At 38.7% G+C, this 22,197-nt stretch overlaps 1 protein-coding gene across 2 annotated transcripts in view; it reads right to left on the bottom strand.

Annotated features, from left to right (window-relative positions):
• MTR (5-methyltetrahydrofolate-homocysteine methyltransferase) overlaps positions 1–22,197 on the bottom strand; it is a 111,793-nt gene that overhangs the window by 66,009 nt on the left and 23,587 nt on the right. For both annotated transcript variants that reach the window (XM_034949526.3, XM_014343488.5), the window contains exons 9-15: positions 16,775–16,875; positions 15,581–15,642; positions 14,088–14,155; positions 11,712–11,791; positions 8,900–9,012; positions 5,290–5,430; positions 2,386–2,571 (exon numbers count right to left, since the gene is read on the bottom strand). In XM_034949526.3, the coding sequence (XP_034805417.3) occupies positions 2,386–2,571; positions 5,290–5,430; positions 8,900–9,012; positions 11,712–11,791; positions 14,088–14,155; positions 15,581–15,642; positions 16,775–16,875 (751 nt within the window). The remainder of the gene's footprint in view (positions 1–2,385; positions 2,572–5,289; positions 5,431–8,899; positions 9,013–11,711; positions 11,792–14,087; positions 14,156–15,580; positions 15,643–16,774; positions 16,876–22,197) is intronic.

Raw genomic sequence — 22,197 nt, forward strand, 5'->3', positions numbered from 1 at the left:
TAGTGGATGATAACAACTTTTCAGATGGACAATTTTAACAATGTGCCTCAAAATAGTAAATGTGTACACTCTGACATAGCAATCCCACTCCAATGAACTGACTCTAAAAAAATCATTCTACAAGGGGAAATCGCTGCATGAATTAGGATATTCATTGGCCACTGAACTGTTCATGCTACTAAAAAATTAGAAACACAATTTCATTCAATAATAGATAGTAAGTAAAACATACTGGAATGCAATGCAACCAGAAAACATGGAGTTTTAATCCCTATCCACTAAGATGGGAAAATGCCAACATTATGTTGAGCAGGGGAAAAGAGTTACAGAATACCAGGTATAATCTCGTTTATATAAAACTTTTCATTTGCTGAAACCTCTTTTGCTCTTTCTCCACGTGGCCATGTGGCTTGCTCTCTCATTTTATTCTGGTTTTCAAATGTTCCCTCCTCAGAGGGGTCTTACAAGACCACCTGTTCTAAACAGGCCAACTCTTCCCTGACAGCCTGTTCACTCGACCATTTAGCAAAGGCCCTGATGAATGAAACCAGATCTCCTAGGCCTGAATCCCAGCACTGCAAACTGTTAGCTGTGTGACAACCGCCAAGTCCTGGGACATCTCTGTGCTTTAGTTTCCTCACAAGACATTCAAAAATAACAAGAATACATACCCACAGTTTATATGCTTGGAAGAAGAACTGATTTAATGTGTGTTGTGTACTTGCTTGGTGTGAATTAAGGTTCAATATATGTTAATGATCAAAACTATCTCTCTTTTGCAGTCTTCTGGATGATCTGAATTTTTTCACAATGAAGAAAATGTATCTTTCATACAAAAAATGCATTTAAAAACAATTTCATTTCAAAAATACAAAACAAAGACAGAAAGAAAAAGTACATACAATCCTACTACTTGTTCATTGTCAGTATGTCCCCGTTTGAGACCACCCCCATCTCAGATCATCCCTACCCTACCCAGTTGACAATCATCAAATTCTTTTCTCTGCTTATATAGACACACATATGTAAATGTAAGTACTTTTATATTAAGTTGGGATCATGTCACTCATTTTTTTCATTTTTCAATATACCGAAGACATGGTTCCATCTCCTGATTCTTTTTAACTGCTGCACAGTATTCTATGTAGTAAGGACCAAGTTTAAGCATTGCCCTAGTAATGGACATTTAGTGTTCTCAGCTTTTTGCTACCACAATGCTACAATAAATGTGAACACATATCCTTATACACTCAACCTTATTACTAGATTCCCAGGAAGGGCTTAATCATAAGAAATAGATTTTTTAGTGGTTTTAAATAGGTACCAAAATATTCATACAAAGTTATGTGAAGTATAAAACATAACAATAATCAGTGTATCACACAGATGAACGATCATTATATTTGAAGCTTCCCATGTGCCCCACCCTGATTCTATGGCAGAGCTATTATGAAGACTGCCATTTATCAATCTTCTAATTTTTTCTTCTATTTGATAAAGGAAACTAATCTCATTATTTCTTTACTTTTTATTTCTTTAATGTTTACAAAACTTAGTATCTTCTCATAAGTTTATTGGCTATTTGTTATTTCTTTCTATATAAATTGTTATTTCCTTTGTCCATTTTCCTATTGGGTTGACTGGGGTGTTTTGCTTTCTGACTTATGTAAACTCTTTGCATATTAGGAATATTCACCCACTGCTATTATTCATGTTGCAAATAGCTAACTTTATTTTAGTATATGGTTGGAAATGGGAATCTAACTTTATTTTCTTCCAAATGCACAGCCAGTCATCCCAATAGCATTTATTGAATACTTCAACCTTTCTCCATGAATGCAAAGACTTTACTATATATCAGATTTTCATATACAGTCATTGACCACATAAGGACACTTAAGTCAATGATGGATCATATAAACAACAATGGTTCCGTAAGGTTATAATACCATATTTTTACTGTAAATTTTCTGTTTTGATACGTTTAGATACACAAATACATATCATTGTGTTATAGCTGCCTATAGTATTCAGTACGGTTAACATGCTATATTAGCTTATAACATAGAAACAATACACTATATATACCATCTAGCCTATGTGTGTAGTAGGCTATCCCATCTAGGTTGGTGTAAATACACTCTATGACGTTGGCACAATGACAAAATCACCTAATGATGTATTTCTCAGACCATATCTTCATTGTTAAGTAACACATCATGTATGACTGTACACAGATACGTGTACATATATGTATATGAATGTATATGGAAAGAGATATATGTCTATGTGTATGTATATATGTAGCTGTTTCAGACTTGCATTTTCTCCCACCACTATCTAACCTGGGTAACACAACGGATTAGGCCAAAAGAAATCACTCACCTGTCCTTCTTCATCAAAAGCCATGACCACCATAGCAGCTCCATACTTCTTAATCTTCCTGGCCTTCTCCAAGAAGTCGTCCTCTCCTTCCTTCAGACTAATGCTATTGACAATGCACTTCCCTTGGCAGCACTTTAACCCAGCTTCAATCACAGCAAAATTGGAGGAGTCGATGCACAAAGGTACCTGAGATCAGAAAGGCAAGAAAATCACAAAGAGGCCACAAGTCACTATAAATTACTCTTCAAAGGCTCCAAAGGATTCCCTATTTCTTTAGCAAAACAATGAACAAAAAATAGTAGTATGTCAGAGATAGAATTTTAATATACTTGTTCTTTAAGCCCAAAATACTTGGAGTAATTTCAGTCTTACAAGATACTCCATGCATGGGCCAGGGATTTACAACTCAAAGATCACAGCTGAACATCAGAATGAAATCAGTGTGATCAGTTCACCGGCTTCAGTGCAGTACACTTTCAAGCGCCTAAGCCCCAAGGCAAACACCTCAGCTAGGATTTAGACATCCCTGATATGACTCAGGGATTAATGTTTAGCCTTGTGTCCTTTGGGAACAGCCCTCTAGCCAAGTTATTCAAATTCAACCTTCCCTTTAGAAAATCAAGTTCTTTACTGAAAAAAAAAAAAAAAGAGTTTTAATATTAGAAAGGAAAAGCAGATCTAATTATCAACAAATGCATATAACTAAAATAAAGGACAAAACTGAAATGCACAGTTGAGAATAGGTTCCTTTTAATTCATACCTCTGTTCCAGGAAAGATGAAAGGAAGGGCTTGAAGAATTAGATTGATACAAAGAAATGAAATGAGGCAACTGATCTAGGCTGCATTATTTTTATATTTTTAAAGACAGGGTCTTACTATGTTGCCTTGGCTGGTCTTGAACTCCTGAGCTCCAGGGACCCTCCACACTCAGCCTCCTGAGTAGCTGAAACTACAGGTGCATACCACAGCTCCCAGCATAGGCCACATTATTCAATTAAGCCATTCAATAAATAATTAAGTGACTACCATATTAGGCCCATACAGGGAAAACAGTAAGAAAGCCAGGTCTCTGGCTCCACTGAGTTTATAAAGATAAATAATTAAACAAGTAATGACATAAAGCGTGGTAAATGCTAAAAGCATAAGAGAAGCACAGACTGCCATGGAAGCATATTTCAGGGGCACCCAGTCTATGAAGCATGGAGAATGGGGCGGGAAAATCCAGGGAAAGCTTCCCAGGGCAGGAAACATTTCAACTGAGGACTGAAGAATGAGTAGTCAGCAATTTCCTAAGCCACGCCACCAAACGAGCAAAAAAGAACAGGCACGCTACCAGTTTTGCTTTTTCTTAGTATGCTAGTAATGAGAGGTTTGCTAAGGAAAGGGTCAAATGCAATGACAACACCAGGCCAGTGTATCGGCTTGTATTTGCTTGCTGATAGTTTGGTGTCCCAACCCTACTGGTGAAAAGGTGCTGATAAAATGATTTTATGCTTTACCACCTGGGTAGAAATTTGGCCTCCAATAAGTTGTGGTAGTAGGGCAAAACCAAGAAAGATAAGAAATTACTGTAGCAATCAGAACACTAATAATTTATTGAGTTACATGGGGTCCTTCACAGTTGATAAAGCACTTGCATGTTTACAATTCACAAAGGGGGTTTGAAGATCTCATTTTAGAGATGAGGAAAGTAGGGTCAATAGTCCATTGACTTGATTGGGCCTTACAAGGCGAGTCTACCCTCTTCCCAATACCAAGCTATAAACAATTGGCTATACCTCTGATTCTAACTAACTTTGAACAAGTTGTCTTGCTTCTTTGTACCTTAAATTCTCAAAATATTTATTCCCAGAGGAATGACAAGACTTTTTAGTAAAGAGTTTTAAGACACAAATGAAAGATGGACAAATGTAATTCAGTACCTACCACAGACTCTAACTTAAATCTGCTGAGTCTGCTGAAGCCTAATAAAAAACCAACAGCTCAACCTGAAAAATGCAACTCTTAGAGCACTAGGAAGTTTCTTTAAAAAAGAAGAACTTCAAAAATCACTTCCTGCCAGGCACAATGGCTCACAACTGCAATCCTACCACTTTGGGAAGCCAAGGCAGGAGGATTGATTGAGCCTAGGAGTTCAAAATCAGCCTGGGAACACAGCAAGACCCGACCTCTCTACTAAAAATTTTTTTTAAATGATGCGTGCCTGTGGTCCCAGCTACTCAGGAAGCCTAAGTGGGAGGAGCCTGAGGTTGCAGCGAGCTATGATTGCACCACTGTACTCCAGCCTGGGCCACAGAGCAAAACCCTGCCTCAGGAGGGGAAAAAAAAATCACTTCTCATAACAAACTTAACGGCAGAAAAACAAGGTAAGATTTTTTTAAAAATTTTAGAACTCATTTAAAAATGTTTAAAAGACTGACACGAAAATCAATTTTCACCTTTTGAAGAACAAATGTAAAAGCTGACATAATCTCTTGATTTAATCTTGTTTTATGTTTTTGTCTTAATCTGATAAGCCTAAAAGTTCTCTCCTTCCTGTTATAAGAAAGAATTCACTGAGTTCCCTTGCCTATGGTAGAAACAGAGCCAATGATTTTCCTTCACAGACATGGAAAGTGGGTTGTTAGTCTGTCCAGACATCTGAGGAGACTCAATTCTCATGAACAATCCCAGAAGCCTTGGAAACAGCCAGGCTGAAGCCATAGCTGTCTCCAAGATCTGCTTTATATGGAAAGGTTATCAGTATCTGAGAAAGCTGACAATCAGAAACTACCCTGCTTTCGATGTTGAGAAACAGAAAACCAGTTCTTGAGTTCACAGATTAATGGGACAACTGGCACAGTTAAATGAGTGTCAAAGTGAGACAAGTAAATCCCCCTGATAAATATAAACTTTGTATAACCTTTGCGATGTCTGGCTCGGAAGCAATTAAGTTGCAAAATCTGGTCATTGCACTTGGACCATCTAGCATGCCATCATCCATGTTGACATCCAGCACCTGGGCTCCCATTTCCACCTGCACTTTGGCAACACACAAGGCTTCCTGAAGGAAGAATGAGAGAGGAAGCAGCATTAGGAGACAGTTACTTGGAGAAAAGGCTAATGAGGTAATTCCTTACCCTTCCCAGCAATCCTTCAAATTACACAGACTACCTAGCCAGACTCCCTGACTCTGGGCCTGCTGTCCACCCATCACTCATCACAAATTAACCTTTCTTACACATCTCTTCCATCACATCATCTCACTGCTTAGAATCCACCAAAGCTGTTTTCCTACCATAAAGATTCTAAATCCCTCAGCATGGCAGTCAAGGCCCTCTGAGCTGGCCCCATCTTCTTACCCAGCTGAACTTCCCATTCCACCCCGACTGGAGCCTTCACCCAGCCAAATCTGTTCCCACCTCTGTGCTGCAGATCACGTTGTCCCCTCTGCTTGGAACGCAATCCCTTTCCCTTCCACATTGTTTAAGACCCAGCTCAAGCCCCATCTCCTCCAAAAAAAGTCCTTAGAGAAACCATCCAAAACGATATAACTCTTCAGTATTTGCCAAAAACTATATAACTCTTCAGTATCTGCAGAAAGTATTCATTGCAGGCTGTTAATAGGAGTTACATGAAAAGAAATGTGAGTTAAACAAATTTCAGCAGGTTTTTATAACACTGGAAGGCTTTTCAAATTATTTAATGCACTATTACACACTGCAACCTTCCCAAAACAGAATACAGCATTTCCCACTTATGACCATCTAAGGAATATTTCGTAGGATAAGTGTTCCAAAAAGTCTTATATACTTCCCATTCTGAACAATGCTGGGCAAAATATACATGTTCCATAATACTTTCTAAGTAACATGGCAGAGACTTTTTGTTTATTTAAGTTTTCACTGTACACTTCATAGTGTAATGAAATAAGCAAGGATAAAATCAATAGTAGATGCTGATGTTGTCTTGATTTTTTTTTAGCCCAAGGAAAAAAAAAATAGAAACTTTTAGCACTCATTGTGATAGAACAGGCATAAAACCCTATGGCATATGCCACAAGGAAACACCACATGTAGTAAGCCAAGGCCACATAGAGAAAAAGGATCACAATTAAATTCAGTAAATCTGGACCGGGTGTGGTGGCTCATGCCTGTAATCCCAGCACTTTGGGAGGCCGAGACAGGCAGATCACTTGAGGTCAAGAGTTCAAGACCAGCCTGGCCAACATGGCAAAACTCCATCTCTACTAAAAATACAAAAATTAGCTGGGCCTGGTGGCATGAGCCCATAGTCCCAGCTTCTCTGGAGGCTGGGGCAGGAGAATCACTTGAACCTGGGAGATGGAGGTTGCAGTGAGCCAAGATCATGCCATCGCACTCCAGCCTGGGTGACAGAGCAAGACTCTATCTCAAAATAAATAAATCAATTAATTAAGTCAGTAAATCAAAAAATGTTTTCTAGTATCAATACTAATTTAAATAATATAAAGAATAAAAAGAAGTGTAAATCACAATCCTGGTTCTTGAAGAGTTTATATCTAGATGGAGGCACATGTCACAGTCATGTAAAAAACTACTGGGCACTGCCATACAATGTGTGGGTCAAATGCCAAGATGACCTCAACATCCAGGAAAGGGAAAGGTCTCTACAAACCAAAATGGAGAAAGCTAACTGAGAGGGAGCATCTTCAGCTGACTAACGGGGAATGGATGGAGCAAACAGACAGGAGATAAGATAGTAAGCAACAGGGTCAAAAGACCTCAAAAACAGAAATGCCAATATCTGACCTATTTCTTAAGAATCACGGAATAACAGCTTCAAAGTCTAACCTTCCCAAACAAGCTCAGAGAGATGAAGTGGTTTGTTTAAAGATGTATGCGTTGGGCAAGAACATAGGACTGGAACTTCTTTCAGGTCAATGTTCTTTCCACTAAACCACAAAGGGATCACTAAGTCATAAAAGCTAGACTCTAATGAAGAGTCACCTGTCCCTTCCTGTTTCTACTGCCCCCTCCTACTGTTTCCACTAGGCAGAAATAGCAGAGTGGTTAAGGGCACATGCTTGGGAGACTTGGGTTCTATCATTTACTTGCTGTAAAACAACAGGCAAGTCATTTAACCTCCCCAAGCCTCCATCTCTATACCTGTAAAATGGGGATAACCACAGTACCTATCTCCACCAGGCTGTGATGATTAAATGAGTAATGACATAAAGTGCTTAGCACAGTGACTGGCACATAGAAAGACCTTATTAAATGATAGATATTATTACTTCCACCTGTTTGCTTCTTCCTAAAATGCTCTCAGTGTCAAATCTATCAAATCCACCAAAGGGACACCATAGAATAGGCATAAGAAGCAAAACATAATAGAAACACTGCGAACTGAAGAACACTATATGGCTAGGAAGAGTCACTGGCACTTCAGAAGGAAGCAAACAAGAACAAAGGCACAGAGTCAGAAGCGAGCCTACTGGAATGTTCAGATGACAGATCAGGATGGGAGGGCAGTTTAATACCTAAGTGAAGAGGACGGAATGACAGACTAAGGAATTTCAGTTTTATCCCATACACAAAAAAAAGTCACCCTGTGGAACTTCCAAACTGGGAAGGCCCATGATGGATGCATACAGGAGCACTGGACAGCAGGAAGAATGAGGGGAAGAGGACCAACAGAGGAAGTGGTGAAACTGGGCAACCAGGCCCTGCTAATGTGTCAGCTGAGGGACTGGGAAGGAAGACACGCCTCCAGGGATGCCATCAGGTAATAATGAACAGGTCCATGAAGGGGGATAGATGGTCCTTTCCTTGTTATGAAAACTAAATCAGCTCTGGTACTGGTTTCTGGAAGATCTCCTAAAGGTTGCAAAAAAGTGAGGAAAGTTGGATGATAAAGTTAATTATCATTAAGGCCCAGGCGAAATTCCTTCATTTTTAAATTCATATTTTCATAGGAAAATCTATCCAGGAGTCTTAGGTATGCTCTGTATGGATTAAATTTTGCTCATCCACAGAGTGACCGAGCTTAAAAACACCATGGCTAAAACTATCACATAAACTTTCCAAGGCAAGGGCCTATTTCTTTTGTTTGTTTATTTTAGTCTACAGCTAACAAGATCCATAATACCCTCAACAGTCAGCATTTGATGCGGTCATAAGGAACTGACAGGAATTTTCTTGTCTTTCCCTTTCCCTAGAAGGATTTGTGAGACGACAAAATAAAAAGCCTTCTCAAATTTTTTAACTTATTTCATGATTAATAGAAATAGCTAGAACCTGGATCCCTCCCATCTCATCCTACTTCATACACCAAATGCAGTACTTTTTAACAAATATTGACAACAGCAGCTTCAATTTTTCAAACCCTCGTCCTCCCACCAGCCCAGTCTGCTGCAAACACACATTACCATCTTCTCACACTTTCTAGCAGCTCTGCTAATAACACTATCAAAGGCAGAGAGCTGTTTCATTTACATGCTGTCTAGCCAAAGACATGGGCAGATGCCTCAGGGGTCTTATTAAGATGCTCACTTCATAGTTTCCTGCCATGATGAGTTTAGCAAACTTCCTTGATCCTGCAACATTACAGCGCTCTCCAATGTTAACAAAGTTGGTGTACGGTCCAATCCTGAAGGGCTCTAGACCTTAAAAGGAGAAGCATTTTGAAAAATTTCTGCAAATGCATATGGATGACATGAGACAGACAGACACAAATGTATTCAATAAGAAAGAGAAGTTCCTGCACCATAGCCCATCTGAGCAGATAGGAGATCCAATGCGGAAACAGGGCCATAGTCGTCTCTAGGTAGATTCAAATGCAGTAAAGGCTATTTGTTACAACTACATTTACAACCATAACTCTCAAAAGAAGAAATATTTCAGAGTTTTATGTTGCAAATAACCTAAAGGACCAAATCGTACCATCTCTGAGAAAAAAGGAAAAATAATCATCAACCCCTATTTAACCAAAAGGCTGAGGCAAAAACCATGGACAAAGTTAGAATTGAAAGAGGGGTGCTCCAGAGCTGTCTGCTCAGATATTAGCTTAAAGCTATATGGAGTAAGCTTTTTTAATCCCACCAATGGTGTGTTTACAACATTACTTCATTTCTGTGATTCAGAGGCCTAGAACCCATAATCAACAAGGCTGAATCAGGGATCCAGGTTGAGACCTGAGAGACAGGAGTCACTGTGGCAGGTCTATCACTAATGAGCTGACTCTAGGTAAGCCAGGTGGACTTCTGGTGCCTGTTTCCTTATCCACCAACATAATAACATCTCCCCTGCCACTGGCCAATTTAGGGGCAAATATCAGATAATACATGTGGATATATCACACTGAAGTAAAAACATACAGTGTAAAGTATCACTACAGAAAAGGCTCTGAACTGTTTTTGTTCTATTCATTACATTTAAAGTATTAGGAGAGGCAGTCTCATTAGATGGTTATAGGCAGGTTCTGGGGACAGACGGCCTTGGGTTCAAATCACTTACCTGAATGAACAACCTTGGGGCAACTTCCCATATGCCTCTGAGTTTACAAAGACAGTAAAGTGTCTGCTTTATACTGTTATTGTAAAAATGAAACTGAATAACATTGACAGGCACAGAATTAGCACCCATAATCACTGCTTTCATTGTTAATAAAAGAAAATGGCTTTTGAGACCTTTGCCAAAGCATGAGCTGAGGAAGAAACAGATATGAGGCAGAGAAAAATAATGACTATAAACTGGGTCATTACAAAAGCATTCCAGGCCCCTTGGTGCACTGATAGAGATTATTGCTTTCCACGCACGGTATTGGCTTATGATTTCTCTTCCATCTGGCAATGATCCTCATGGCCCCAGCCTTCCATGCTAGTCGCAGGGTATGCCTGATCCTAGTCTGACCCTGAGGTTCCCAGGACAGGCAAGCAGGGAGCCAACATTTCAATGCTGACATTTCTGTGTGACTCCTCCGCCAAAAGCATCTCACACAAAGTACTTATGATCTATTATGAATGTGAAGTACTTGATACAAAGATCACACTTCTCTCAAGTTTGTGATTTATAAAAGAACAATTTTAAACAGCACATTTGATGTCACTCTTTTAAAATCTGATGGAAGGTGATTGTTTAAAGCAATTTAGCAATAGCGTACGACATTCAAATTGAAGAAAAAATTCTTTTATTCTTACATATAAGTTATTTTTTAAAATCTTATGTAAATGGCTCTCTTGTTTCAATTTTGGCAAAGGCTGAATGTTTTCCACTCTTAGTGCTTGGCTGAAGTAATGCACTAAGTTTTAGGGATGAAATAAATAAATTTTCCTGCCACACCTCTCTCTGATAAAAGCCACTATTTCCAGAGAGGGAGTATCATAAACCATGAATCCCACTTTTCCTAATCTCATCCTCTACCTTCTGGAGTATTAAGAAAAAAAAAAAAAAGGGCTAGCCTGAACATAGTTGGTATGTGTTAACCCAACTTCACACTCACTGATTGGGATTAATTCTGTGCTATGTTCTGAGTGAGAAAAGTAGACACTACTTTTGCTGTCATTCGTAATTTATTTTACTTTTCATAGGACAATATACGAAACAAAAATATTTCAATTCAGAGAGATGCTAAATTCTAAGCTATTAGGGAACATAATTCCTCATATGTGTTATTTGCAGGTTCTCTAAAAATCATACTTTTTCTGCTTAAAGTTACCATTTAATACATCATGAACATACTGAAGCAAAAATATGAAATTTAAAGTTATTTTTCTAACAATTGGCCTGATGACCTAGTTTACTAACGGTCCTTGTTTCAACACAAAATTCATGCTGAAAAAGGGAGGCTACCCACCTCAAAGGATTGTTGAGAACCAAAGAGAAAATACATACCACAAGTCTTTGTAAAGTCCTAAACATGTGGCAAATATAAGATTACAACAAGAATATTTTAGAAACAATTTTCTAGGAAGATGCTGCTGCCATTACCAAACATTACACCTTGGCAGTTTGGAATTTTCAGTAACTAGTATCAACCTGAAAATTAAAATTGTTAGGCTGTGGCCAAGAGTATGTTTTCAAAACAGTGGACAATAAAGATAGGACCATCGAGCTCCCACCAAGGACTCTACCTGGGCAAATCACCTGGGCCTTCCTTCACTTTTACCCTAAAGTTGACGTCATCTTGCCCCAGCCCTGGAAAAACAAAGGGTTCTTCACTAGAATTCATTTAAGCGCCAAGAATATATGGATTCTTCTTCGACCTAATAAGCAAGCTGTCTAGCACAAATATCACCACCACTTAGAATACTCACACTCCACAAATGGTTTCTGCAATCAGGAATACCAGGTCTTTATGACTCACCAGACAGTAACATATGTCCTTCAAAAGCAGTGGCAGGTGGAACTCTAGGCTTACAATTTTTCACAGCTTCAGCAATTTCCCTGAGTTGAAAGAGGAAACACTGTATCCATTAATTCAGAATAAAATATATTTAATGAAACTAATTTCAAAACTAATTTTAACGATAAAATTAAGTCTATTTAACATAACTATACATATAATTATATACCTACTTCCAAGTGTGCAGCAACAATCATGCCTTTTAGTTTTCTCAACAATGCAGAAAATTAATCTATAAACTGTACCTTTTATGTGCCTGCCCATCAGCTATGCACTGGCTGCGTTGTTTTTACTTTCTGAGACGTGAACCTGGAGCTATATGACAGTTTGCACAAATGCAAACAGCAAACTTCCTTCCATCTTCCCCACATCCACAGATGTCTTTTACTCTGTCAAATCTACACACACACAATCCTTGCTTCCTACTCAAAATTTGAACAGAAAAAGGATTTCACCTTTGGCAAGAAGGAGCAGGCACAAGCAGAGGGGCTAGGAGAGGAGAGAATTAGGTCCAGTGGATCTGTTTTTACTACAGCACACACACAGTAGGGAGGGTACATAGACATAAAGCACTAAAACTCCAAAATAATTACTCTTAAAGATTTGTTTTAGTCATTCACACTCCCTTTAACCTTATCAGTTTTAATAAATCATGTCTTTGATCAACCAGAAAAATCTGGCTACTCCACTAAATTTATCAGGACCAGTAAGAATTGCTCTACTCTACTGTCCCCAAATTAGAATATGAATGTCTAAGTAAAAGAAGCAAACGTATATACAGACAGATATAAATATAGATATACACAAACATACACACAGACATTTAAAACAACTCCTCTTTTTAAAGAGGAAACAAAACAAAAAGAAATAGTTGCTGATCCAAAGATAAGCAATATTTAACTACTGACAGCTTTCAGAAATTATTTACAAGATATTTTAAAAATTATCATTTAGGCCAGGCGCGGTGGCTCACGCATGTAATCCCAGCACTTTGGGAGGCCAAGGCGAGCGGACCACGAGGTCAGGAGACCAAGACCATGCTGGCTAACGAGGTGAAACCCCGTCTCTACTAAAAATACAAAAAATTAGCCGGGCATGGTGGCAGGCGCCTGTAGTCCCAGCTACTCAGGAGGCTGAGGCAGGAGAATGGCGTGAACCTGGGAGGTGGAGCTTACAGTGAGCCGAGATCGCGCCACTGCACTCCAGCCTGGGCAACAGAGCAAGACTCCGTCTCAAAATATATATATATATATATATATATTATTTACTAAGAGTCTATCACATCAGTCAACAAAAGCAGTGAACTACAAGGTAACTCAGTAGAGTGAACATATGACACACATGAAAACAGACTTGGAACAGTGAGATGACTGGCTGGAAATATGATCATCAGTCACTCCAGGGAAAAAACAAATATAAACAGTCCTAAACAATGTTCCATTTCACTGAATTCCAATCTTCCTATAAGCTATAAAACTCTAAGGAATTAAACACGTGGTCATGCTTGTTTCGCTCCCTTCCTTCATATGCACACTTGAAAACATGAATTAAGCAACCACTGTGTACCAGGCAATGTGAAGACACTTCTCCTGACCTCAAGATACCTGTTGTCTTATCGTCTTTTCCTTCCATGAGAGAATCTAATGGAGGCCTGTATTTGCCCACAATAAATATGAGCTGTCCTCTTTGAGCATTCAAATATTACTCAGGTATTTAAGGATAGAATATCATAATATCTGGGATTTATTTTACATAATCCAGGGGGAAAAGTTGAGGGATAGATGAAACAACAATGGAAAAACATTGAAAATTACGGCAACTATGTGACAGGCATATAGAGGTCCATTTTATTATTTCTCTAAAATGTTTCATAATATAAAGGTGTATGAGCTTGTTAGGAAGGGCTGCCATAACAAAGTGCCAAAGATTGGGTGGCTTAAATAACAGAAATGTATTTTCTCACAATCTGGAGGACAGAAGTCTGAGTTGAAGGCGTCAGGCAGGGTTAGTTTCTTTTAAGGCCTCTTTCATGTCTTGTAGATAGCTATTCTTCCCTGTGTTTTGACATGGTCTTGCCTCTGTGTGCGCATTTGTGTCCTGCTCTTAAAAGGACACCAATCATGTTGGATTAGGTACACCTGTATGACATTTTACCTTAGTCGCCTCTTTAAAGGCCTCATCTCCAAATACAGCCCACATTCTGAAACAGTAGGGGTTAGAACTTCAACATACAAATTTTGGAAGCACACAATTCAGCCCATAACAAAAAGTACATATTTAGATTATTACCTGATTATCCACTTGGTTTTAGATATATTGTCTATAGGTGATTATTACCTGATATGATCTGGTGTTGACCCACAGCATCCTCCAACTATATTGACCAAGCCATCCATAGCAAAATCCTGCATTTAGGAAGAGACAAAGTTTCAGCAAGTTCACCTGAATTCTAAACTCATTACCACCAATTCAACATAAAAGCCGTCTATACTTCCTGAATAACTAAGACTATACTAAAAAGAGAGTCAAACATACTTAACTCTAGATACAAAGATATCACATGCCCTAGACATAGGATAAAAGCAAAGAATAGTTCAGATGCCGTGAAATCCTTTATACCATTTAAAATGCAGTGAGAGGCTGGGTATGGTGGCTCACACCTATAATCTCAGCACTTTGGGAGGCAAAGGCAGGAGGATCACCTGAGGCCAGGAATTTGAGACCAGTCTGGGCAATATAGCAAGACCTCATCTCTACAAAAAATTTAAAAATTAGCTGGGCATGGTGGCATGTGTTTATAGTCCCAGCTACTCAGGAGGCTAGGTGGGAGGATCACTTGAGCCCAGGAGTTCAAAGCTACAGTAAGCTATGATCACACCACTGAACTTCAGCCTGAGCAACACAGCAAGACCCTGTCTCAAAAAAATAAACACAAAAAATAAAGTTCAGTGGGAGATTTGCCTATCTAATGATTTTTTTACCCACATGCTGAGCTGAATGAATATGAGTTGGATAACACATTTTCAAATAACACAAAATAGAGTATTGATTTTTAAATTTACATTAATTTAAAAAATGTTTAAATAACAATTCAGTTCCTCTGTCACACTGGCCACAATTCAAGGGCTCCAAAAACCATATGGTAGTGGCTACATATGGGACAGCATGAGACTAGAGTTTAACCATAGGCTACTGAATAAAGAACACCATAACTAAGAGACAAAGTCAAGGAGCTGAGAAGTCAAGAGTATTGGAAAGATTGTCTACACAGATAATGAAATCATAAGAAGTCAGTCAGAAATAGCTTAAGAGAGAATGTCAGTGAAACAGAAGCTAAAAATTCAAGGAATAAGGGGAAAGAGACCCAAGGATTAGTAGCTAAGTGCAAGAAGAAGCAGCAGTGGATAGTATGGTCTCATGACCTAGGATTAAACAATGGCCAGTGTATGACAGCGAGAATGATGGAGGTGACAATGGGCGGCCAGGGGGACATCTACTCCACCCAGCAGTCTGAGGGGTGTGAGGGCAGAAAGCTACAATTTGGGAAGGCTGCAGGGGAAGCAACATCTCAGAGGAGAGCCAAGTCTCAATTAGTTTGGAGTGGACCTCAATGAGAATTTTCCAACAGCCACTAGTGCCAGCTGAGGATAAGGATGCTGACAGTTAGCCCTCCCCTGTGCCTCTAGTACCTTAATTTGGGATAGTTAAACTTTTCTTTGTTATATGTACATTGGGATTTCTTCAGGGAAAATTCTCCTTCTAAATACTCTAAATCTAAAATTCAATCTTTCTGTCTCTCTTAAAAAGCCAGTGAAAGGGGGACCCCTGACCTTTAGGTGCTTGGCCATCATAGAAGGCGTTTCATCATAGTCACCAAAGGTGTTGGGAAGACCTGAGAAAGGATAATTCAACCATTATTGCAAATTGCCTTAACAAATATACATTGTATTTTTAAAGACTTTATGTTAATAACTATATAAGTTTATATTTATATTAAATGGTGACTACTTGCAAAAACAAACACATAATATTCACACAGTAAACAAAGAGATACCACACCCCCCAAAAAACTAAAAAAAAAAAAAAAAAAAAAAAAAAAAAATCACAGAGGAAAATGAACTCCATTATTTCTTTTCCATTTGAAAGAAAATATTCACTGTTAGGCAGAACAGAATACCCCCAACCCCACCCCTTCCCGTAAGGGAAATTCATTCATTCTTGTTATATAGCCGCTTGGGGGGTGGGGGTGGAAGGAATACTACATAACCTTTGAACTAATGCGCAACTAACATGCCATTAGAAACAAACAAAAATCAACCAGTCTCCTTTCAAATAAATTTTCCCAAGTAAGACTTCAGCTTATAACAATCCAGTTTCTTGTTTTATTTATTATCTGCTTCCAGTTATCTTACTCCTGGTGGGAAATAAAATTTATTGTGCATTAAAATGACACATTTGGAGAAAAGAGGCTGGAAAATGACTTTTTGCTCTAAGTAGCTAAGCAGTGCTCAAATACATTCACAGGGATATCTGGTTAACCCTGAACAAATTACCAATATTTAATGGGACAGTTTGAGAACTGTCTACAAATATCTTCAAAACATTTCCATATAATGAACTGCAAGTCCAAGCTTTCAGAGAAGAAAAAGGTAACACCACACAAGATTCTTCTTTTGCTCTTCTACTAACAGAGTGGACCAGAGAAAGGGGTCTCTCTTCTCTTCCTTACACCCATCTTTCTGGTCACGTCCACAAGGCTTGTGCTGTCACCAAAGGCAAAGCTCTGGTCAGTTATGTGACTAAGCTCATTTCCGGAAGTTCTGTACTATTCTGAAGCTTCAGGGTGAGCCAAACTTCCCTCAGGTCTACAGGGAAACACTGCACCCAGATACTCTTCATTTATTAAGTGTCAACTATACCAACACCGGCAAAACAAGATCTTTTATTCAAGATCTCTTACCTCATCTACGCCATGTCTTATGTTATTTTTATCTCCCCATGTGTGACCCCCTTGAAACACACACCTGCATTGGGATAACAGAGGACATAGGCTGTTGTACATTTTCCAATTATTTCAATAAAAGGTCTCATTTCAGCTGCACCCAAAGCACAATTTAATCCAATGCTAGAAAAACAGAAAAAACATATTAAAAGCATCATCTCTCATTCATATTTATGCATATGTTATATATAGAGACAATATATCTAAAACCAAGTGGATAATAAATCTCCTCATTCAAAGCATTTTTATTCAACTACCATCAAAGCCATCTCACTGAGGTCCCCTGCAGCACTAAATATTTTTGCCAATGTCTCCATCTTCAGATAATCTTACAGCTGAAAGACGCTGCCTGTGGGTGGACTCCTTAAATCAGTTCACATGGTATTCTATGGTACAGAAATGTCAGCAAACTAACACTGCTAAAAAAAAAAAAAAAAAAAAAAAAGATCTGACCTGAAAGCAAAATTTAAAAGAAGGGAAAAGGAAATCTTGGAGGCAGAAAGAACACAGAATGGTGGCAAGAAGCTACTCTTAAAGTCCAGGAGACCAGACCAGGACTTATGCTCTACCCCACAGGCAGAGTCCCTGCTACCCTACAAGGTTGTCAGTGGGTGGTGGGCCTGAGGTCTTCCAGAATTTATGAACCAACTATGAAGCTACTAGACTATGTGATCTCTAATGTTATCACATTTTACTGTTTTCCTTTTACTGTGATTCCTAAGTGCAATGTGGCATCCTAGACTGGATCCTTGAATAGAAAACAGATTATCAGTGGAAAATCCTTGAAATCTGAATAAAGTCTGGAGTTTAGTTAATATAGGTTAAATATCCCTAATCTGAAAACTGGAAATCCAAAATACTTCAAAATATGAAACTTTTTGAGAACTGACATGACCCACAAAAGAAAGGTTCACTGGACCATATTAGATTTCAGATTAAGGATGCTAAACTGTAAGTATTGTACAAATATTCCAGAATTCGAAAAACTCTGCAATCCAAAAACACTTCTGGTCCCAAGCATTTCAGATGAGGGATACTCAACCTATAGTAATATACTCTTAGTTTTTACAAAAGTACCATAGTCATGCATTATGTTAACATGAAAACTAGAATATATAGAAATTCTCTGCACTATCTTTGCAACTCTTCTGCAAATCTGAAATGATTCCAAAATTAAGTTTATTTAACAAACATCCAATACTCATTCATTAAAAAAATTCAGCAAACTAGGAATAGGGGGAAATTTCCTTGACTTGATAAAGAGTATCTACAAAAAACTTCCAGCTAGTATCATGCTTTATCATGTGAAACTAGATGCTTTCCTGCTAAGATGAGGAACAAGGCAAGGATATCCACTCTCATCTCTTATTCAATATTGTATTTGAAGTCCCTATGCAATAAGAAAAGATAGAAAGTAAAAGGTACACATACGGATTGGAAAGGAAGAAATAAAACTGTCTTTGTTCACAAATGACATGATTGTTTATGTAGAAAATCCCAAAGAATCACTAAAAACTCCTTGAACTAACAAGCAATTATACCAAGGTTTCAAAATACAAGGTAACTATACAAAACTCAATTGTTTACTTATATACCAGATATGAGCAATCAAAATTTGAAATTAAAAACACAGGCCAGGCACAGTGGCTCATGCCTGTAATCTCAGCATTTTGGGAGGCCAAGGCAGGTGGATCACCTGAGCCCAGGAGTTTGAGACCAACCTGAGCAACATAGCGAAACCCTACCTCTGCAAAAAATAAAAAAATTAACCAGGCATGGTGGCGCACACCTGTAGTCCCAGCTACTTAGGAGGCTGAGGTAGAAGGATCAATTAAGCCTGGGAGGTTGAGGCTGCAGTGAGCCATGATCATACCACAGCACTCCAGCCTGAGTGACACAGCAAGACGCTGTCTCAAAAAAAAAAAAAAAAAAAAAAACCCACAAAACCATTTACACTAGCACCAAAACAAATGAAATATTTGGATCTATATGAAAAAAAACTATAAAATTCCAATTTAAGATATCAAAGTGGATCTAAATAAATGAAAACATATTTCAAGTTTATGAAGAGGAAGACAATATTGTTAAGATATCAATTCTCACCCTTGATCTATATTCAACAGAATCCCAATGAAAATCCCAGCAGTTACTTTGTGAATATCAACGAACTGATTCTAAAGTTTATACAGCGAGACAAAAGACCCAGAACAGCCAACACAATAATGAGAGAAAAAACAAAAGTTGAAGGACTGACCTACCCAACTCCAAGACTTACTAAAAAGCTAAAGCAATCAAGACAATGTGGAATTGGTGAAAGAAGAGACGAATAGATTAATGGAACAGAATAGAGTCCAGAAATAGAACCACACAAATACATTCAACTAATCTTTGACAGAAACACAGGCAATCCAATGGAGAACGGATATTCTTTCCAATAAATGGTGCTGGAACAACTGGGCATCTGCATTTGAGAAAGTTAATTTAGACACAGACATTACATCTTTCACAAAAACTAACTCAAAATGGAACACAGACCTATATATAAACTGCAAAACGATTAAAATTTTGTAAATAACATGGAAAAAATTTAGATGATCGTGGGTTTGGCAATGAGTTTTTAGGTAAAACAACAAAGGCAGGGTCCACGAAAAAAAAAACTGGTAACTAGAACTTCACTACAATTTAAAACTGTTCAGCAAAAGAGAGTATGAAGTACATGAGAAGACAAACCACAGGCTGGGAGAAAATATTTGCAAAACATATTATCTGATAAAGGATTTGCTATAGTTTGGATGTGGTTTGTCCATGCCAAAATTCATGTTGAAATTTAAATGCCAATGAAACAGCGTTGGAAGGTGGGGCCTTTACAGATGATCAGATCATTAAGATGGATTACTGTCTTTCTCCAGAGACTGGGTTAGTTCCCTGGAGACTGAATTAGTTCTCAAGGGAATAAATTAGTTCTTTCAAGAACGGGTGGTTATAAAGCAAGCCAGTCTCTTGTCCCCTCTCTTTCACACATGCTAACGTGCCCTTTCACTTTTCTGCCATGCTACGAAGCAGCACAAGGCCCTTGCCAGATGTGGCTACTCAATCTTGAAGTTCCCAGCCTCCAGAACTGTGAGCTAAATAAATCTCTTTTCTTTATAAATTACCATCTCAGGTATTCTGTTATAGCGATAGAAAGTAGAATATGACAGACTTGCATCCAAAATATACAAAGAATTCTTAAAATTCAACAACAAACGCAATTTTAAAAACTGTCTAAAGAGCTGACCAGACTCCTCACCAAAGAAGATATACAGATAGCAAGTAAGCATATGAAAAGATGCTCAAAATTATCATATGTTTTTAAGGAATTGCAAATAAAACAAGATACCACTATACACCTATTAGAATGGCTAAAATCTGAAACTGACACCACCAAATAAATGTTGGGAAGGATGAGGAACAACAGGAACTCTCCTTCACTGCTGGTAGGAATGCAAAATGGAACAGCAGCTTTGGAGGACAGTTTGGCAGTTTCTCACAAGATACACAGTCTTACCATAAGATCCAGCAATCCCCTCCTTGTTATTTACCCAAATGAATTAAAACTTATGTCTACACAAAAACCTGCCATGAATGTTTACGGAAGCTTTTTTTTTTTTTTTTTTTTTTTTAAAGAAACTGATGCTTATTTTCCATCAGCCTTATTTCCATGTTACTTAACAGCCCGGGTAAGAACAGCTTAAGACCATTCAGTGGTTGCTGCTACTTATTCAGTGGCCTGAGCAGTGGGAGCTGCAGACCAGTCTTCCATGGCAGGCTGAGTGCTCCAGTCTTCAGTTGGAAACTGCTGAATAGGCACAGAGGGCACCTGCATGCCTCAGACCAATCTGCAACCTCAGGCTGAGTAGCAGTGAACTCGGGAGCTGGAGCAGTCCATTCACCCTGAAACTCCTCCTTGGTCACAGCCTTTTCAGTAGCAGCCTGCTCTTCTTTTTCAATCTCTTCAGGATCTCTGTACAAGCAGAGATCGGGCATGACCTCCCACAAGTGTTCACAGGAAATGGTGCCACGCATGTGCAGAACTTCTCAGGCCAGCATCCACCACATCAAACCCACCGAGTGAGCTCCCTTGTTGCATGCAATGGCAATGTCCACATAGCACAGAGGGGAATCTGTGTTACACAGAGCAATGGTAGGCAGGTTAACATAAAGATGCCTCCATGAGAGGCTGCTGGTCAGCCCTCGAGTCAGTAACCACAAGAAGCCATGGCTCCCGCAAGGCTGCCTGGATCTGGTTAGTGAAGGTTCCAGAAGTGAAGCGGCCAGCAACTGGAGTGGCTCCAGTGGCAGCAGCAAACTTCAGCACGGCCCTCTGGCCAGTATTCCTGGAGGATATGACACTGACATCAGCAGGGTTTTTAATGGCAACAATGGCACAAGCCACCAGCTGTAGCTTCTCCCAGGTCCTCTTCAGATTTATGATGTAGATCCCATCATTTTTCCTTTTATAGATGTACTGCTTCATGTGGAAGTCAAGTTTGGTGCCACCTAAATGGGTTCCTGCTGTAAGGAACTTAAGGACATCCTCCTCTTTCATTTGCAGGACATCAGGGGCTCTGGACATTGTGAAAGTTTCCCTTTAAGTTACATGGGAATCCAGAACAACGCCGAATGGACCCCTCTGTGAGTAGCATGGAAAGGCCATGGGAGATTTACTCATAATTGCTACAATTTCGAAGCAACCAAGATGGTCTTCATACATGAATGGAAAAAAAACCCGCAGTATGTCTTCGCAACAGAATATTATTTAGCGTTAAAAAGAAATAAGCTATCGAGCCTACAAAGACATGAATGAACCTTAAATGAAGATCACTAAGTGAAAGAAGCCAATGTGAAAAGGCTACATACTATGTGGTCTCAACTATATTCCATTCTGGAAACAGCAAAACTATAGAGACAGTGAGAAGATTTGTTGCCAGCAGGCCAGGAAAAAGAATAAATAACTGCAGCACAAGGGATTTTTGGGGCAATGAAACTACTCTGTATGATACTGTAATGGATATATGTTACTCATGATATATTTGTCAAAACCCACAGAATATACAAAAACAAGAATGAACCCTAAGGTAAACTACAGACTTCAGTTAATAATGTATTGATATTGGTTCATATTGTAATAGGTGTACCACACCAATGCAAGCTGTTGATAATGAGAGAATTTTGAGACTCCATCTCAAAAGAAAAAAAGAAAACTCTGTCTCCTGTTTTCAAAACCTAGCTCAAATGTCACCTTCTTTACAAGCTGTCTCTAAATTCTACAAGAACTCCATTACTCCTATGTATTGCCAGATTTTTATTCATAGTTCTGTATAGCACTGTGTATTTTATATTTTAATTTACTTATGCATTTCTCCTAGTGTGGACTATTCCACATTGGACTGTATTCCAGGACAT

The sequence above is a fragment of the Pan paniscus genome, chromosome 1 (genome assembly GCF_029289425.2).
Source record: "Pan paniscus chromosome 1, NHGRI_mPanPan1-v2.0_pri, whole genome shotgun sequence".
NCBI classification, from domain to species: domain Eukaryota; kingdom Metazoa; phylum Chordata; class Mammalia; order Primates; family Hominidae; genus Pan; species Pan paniscus.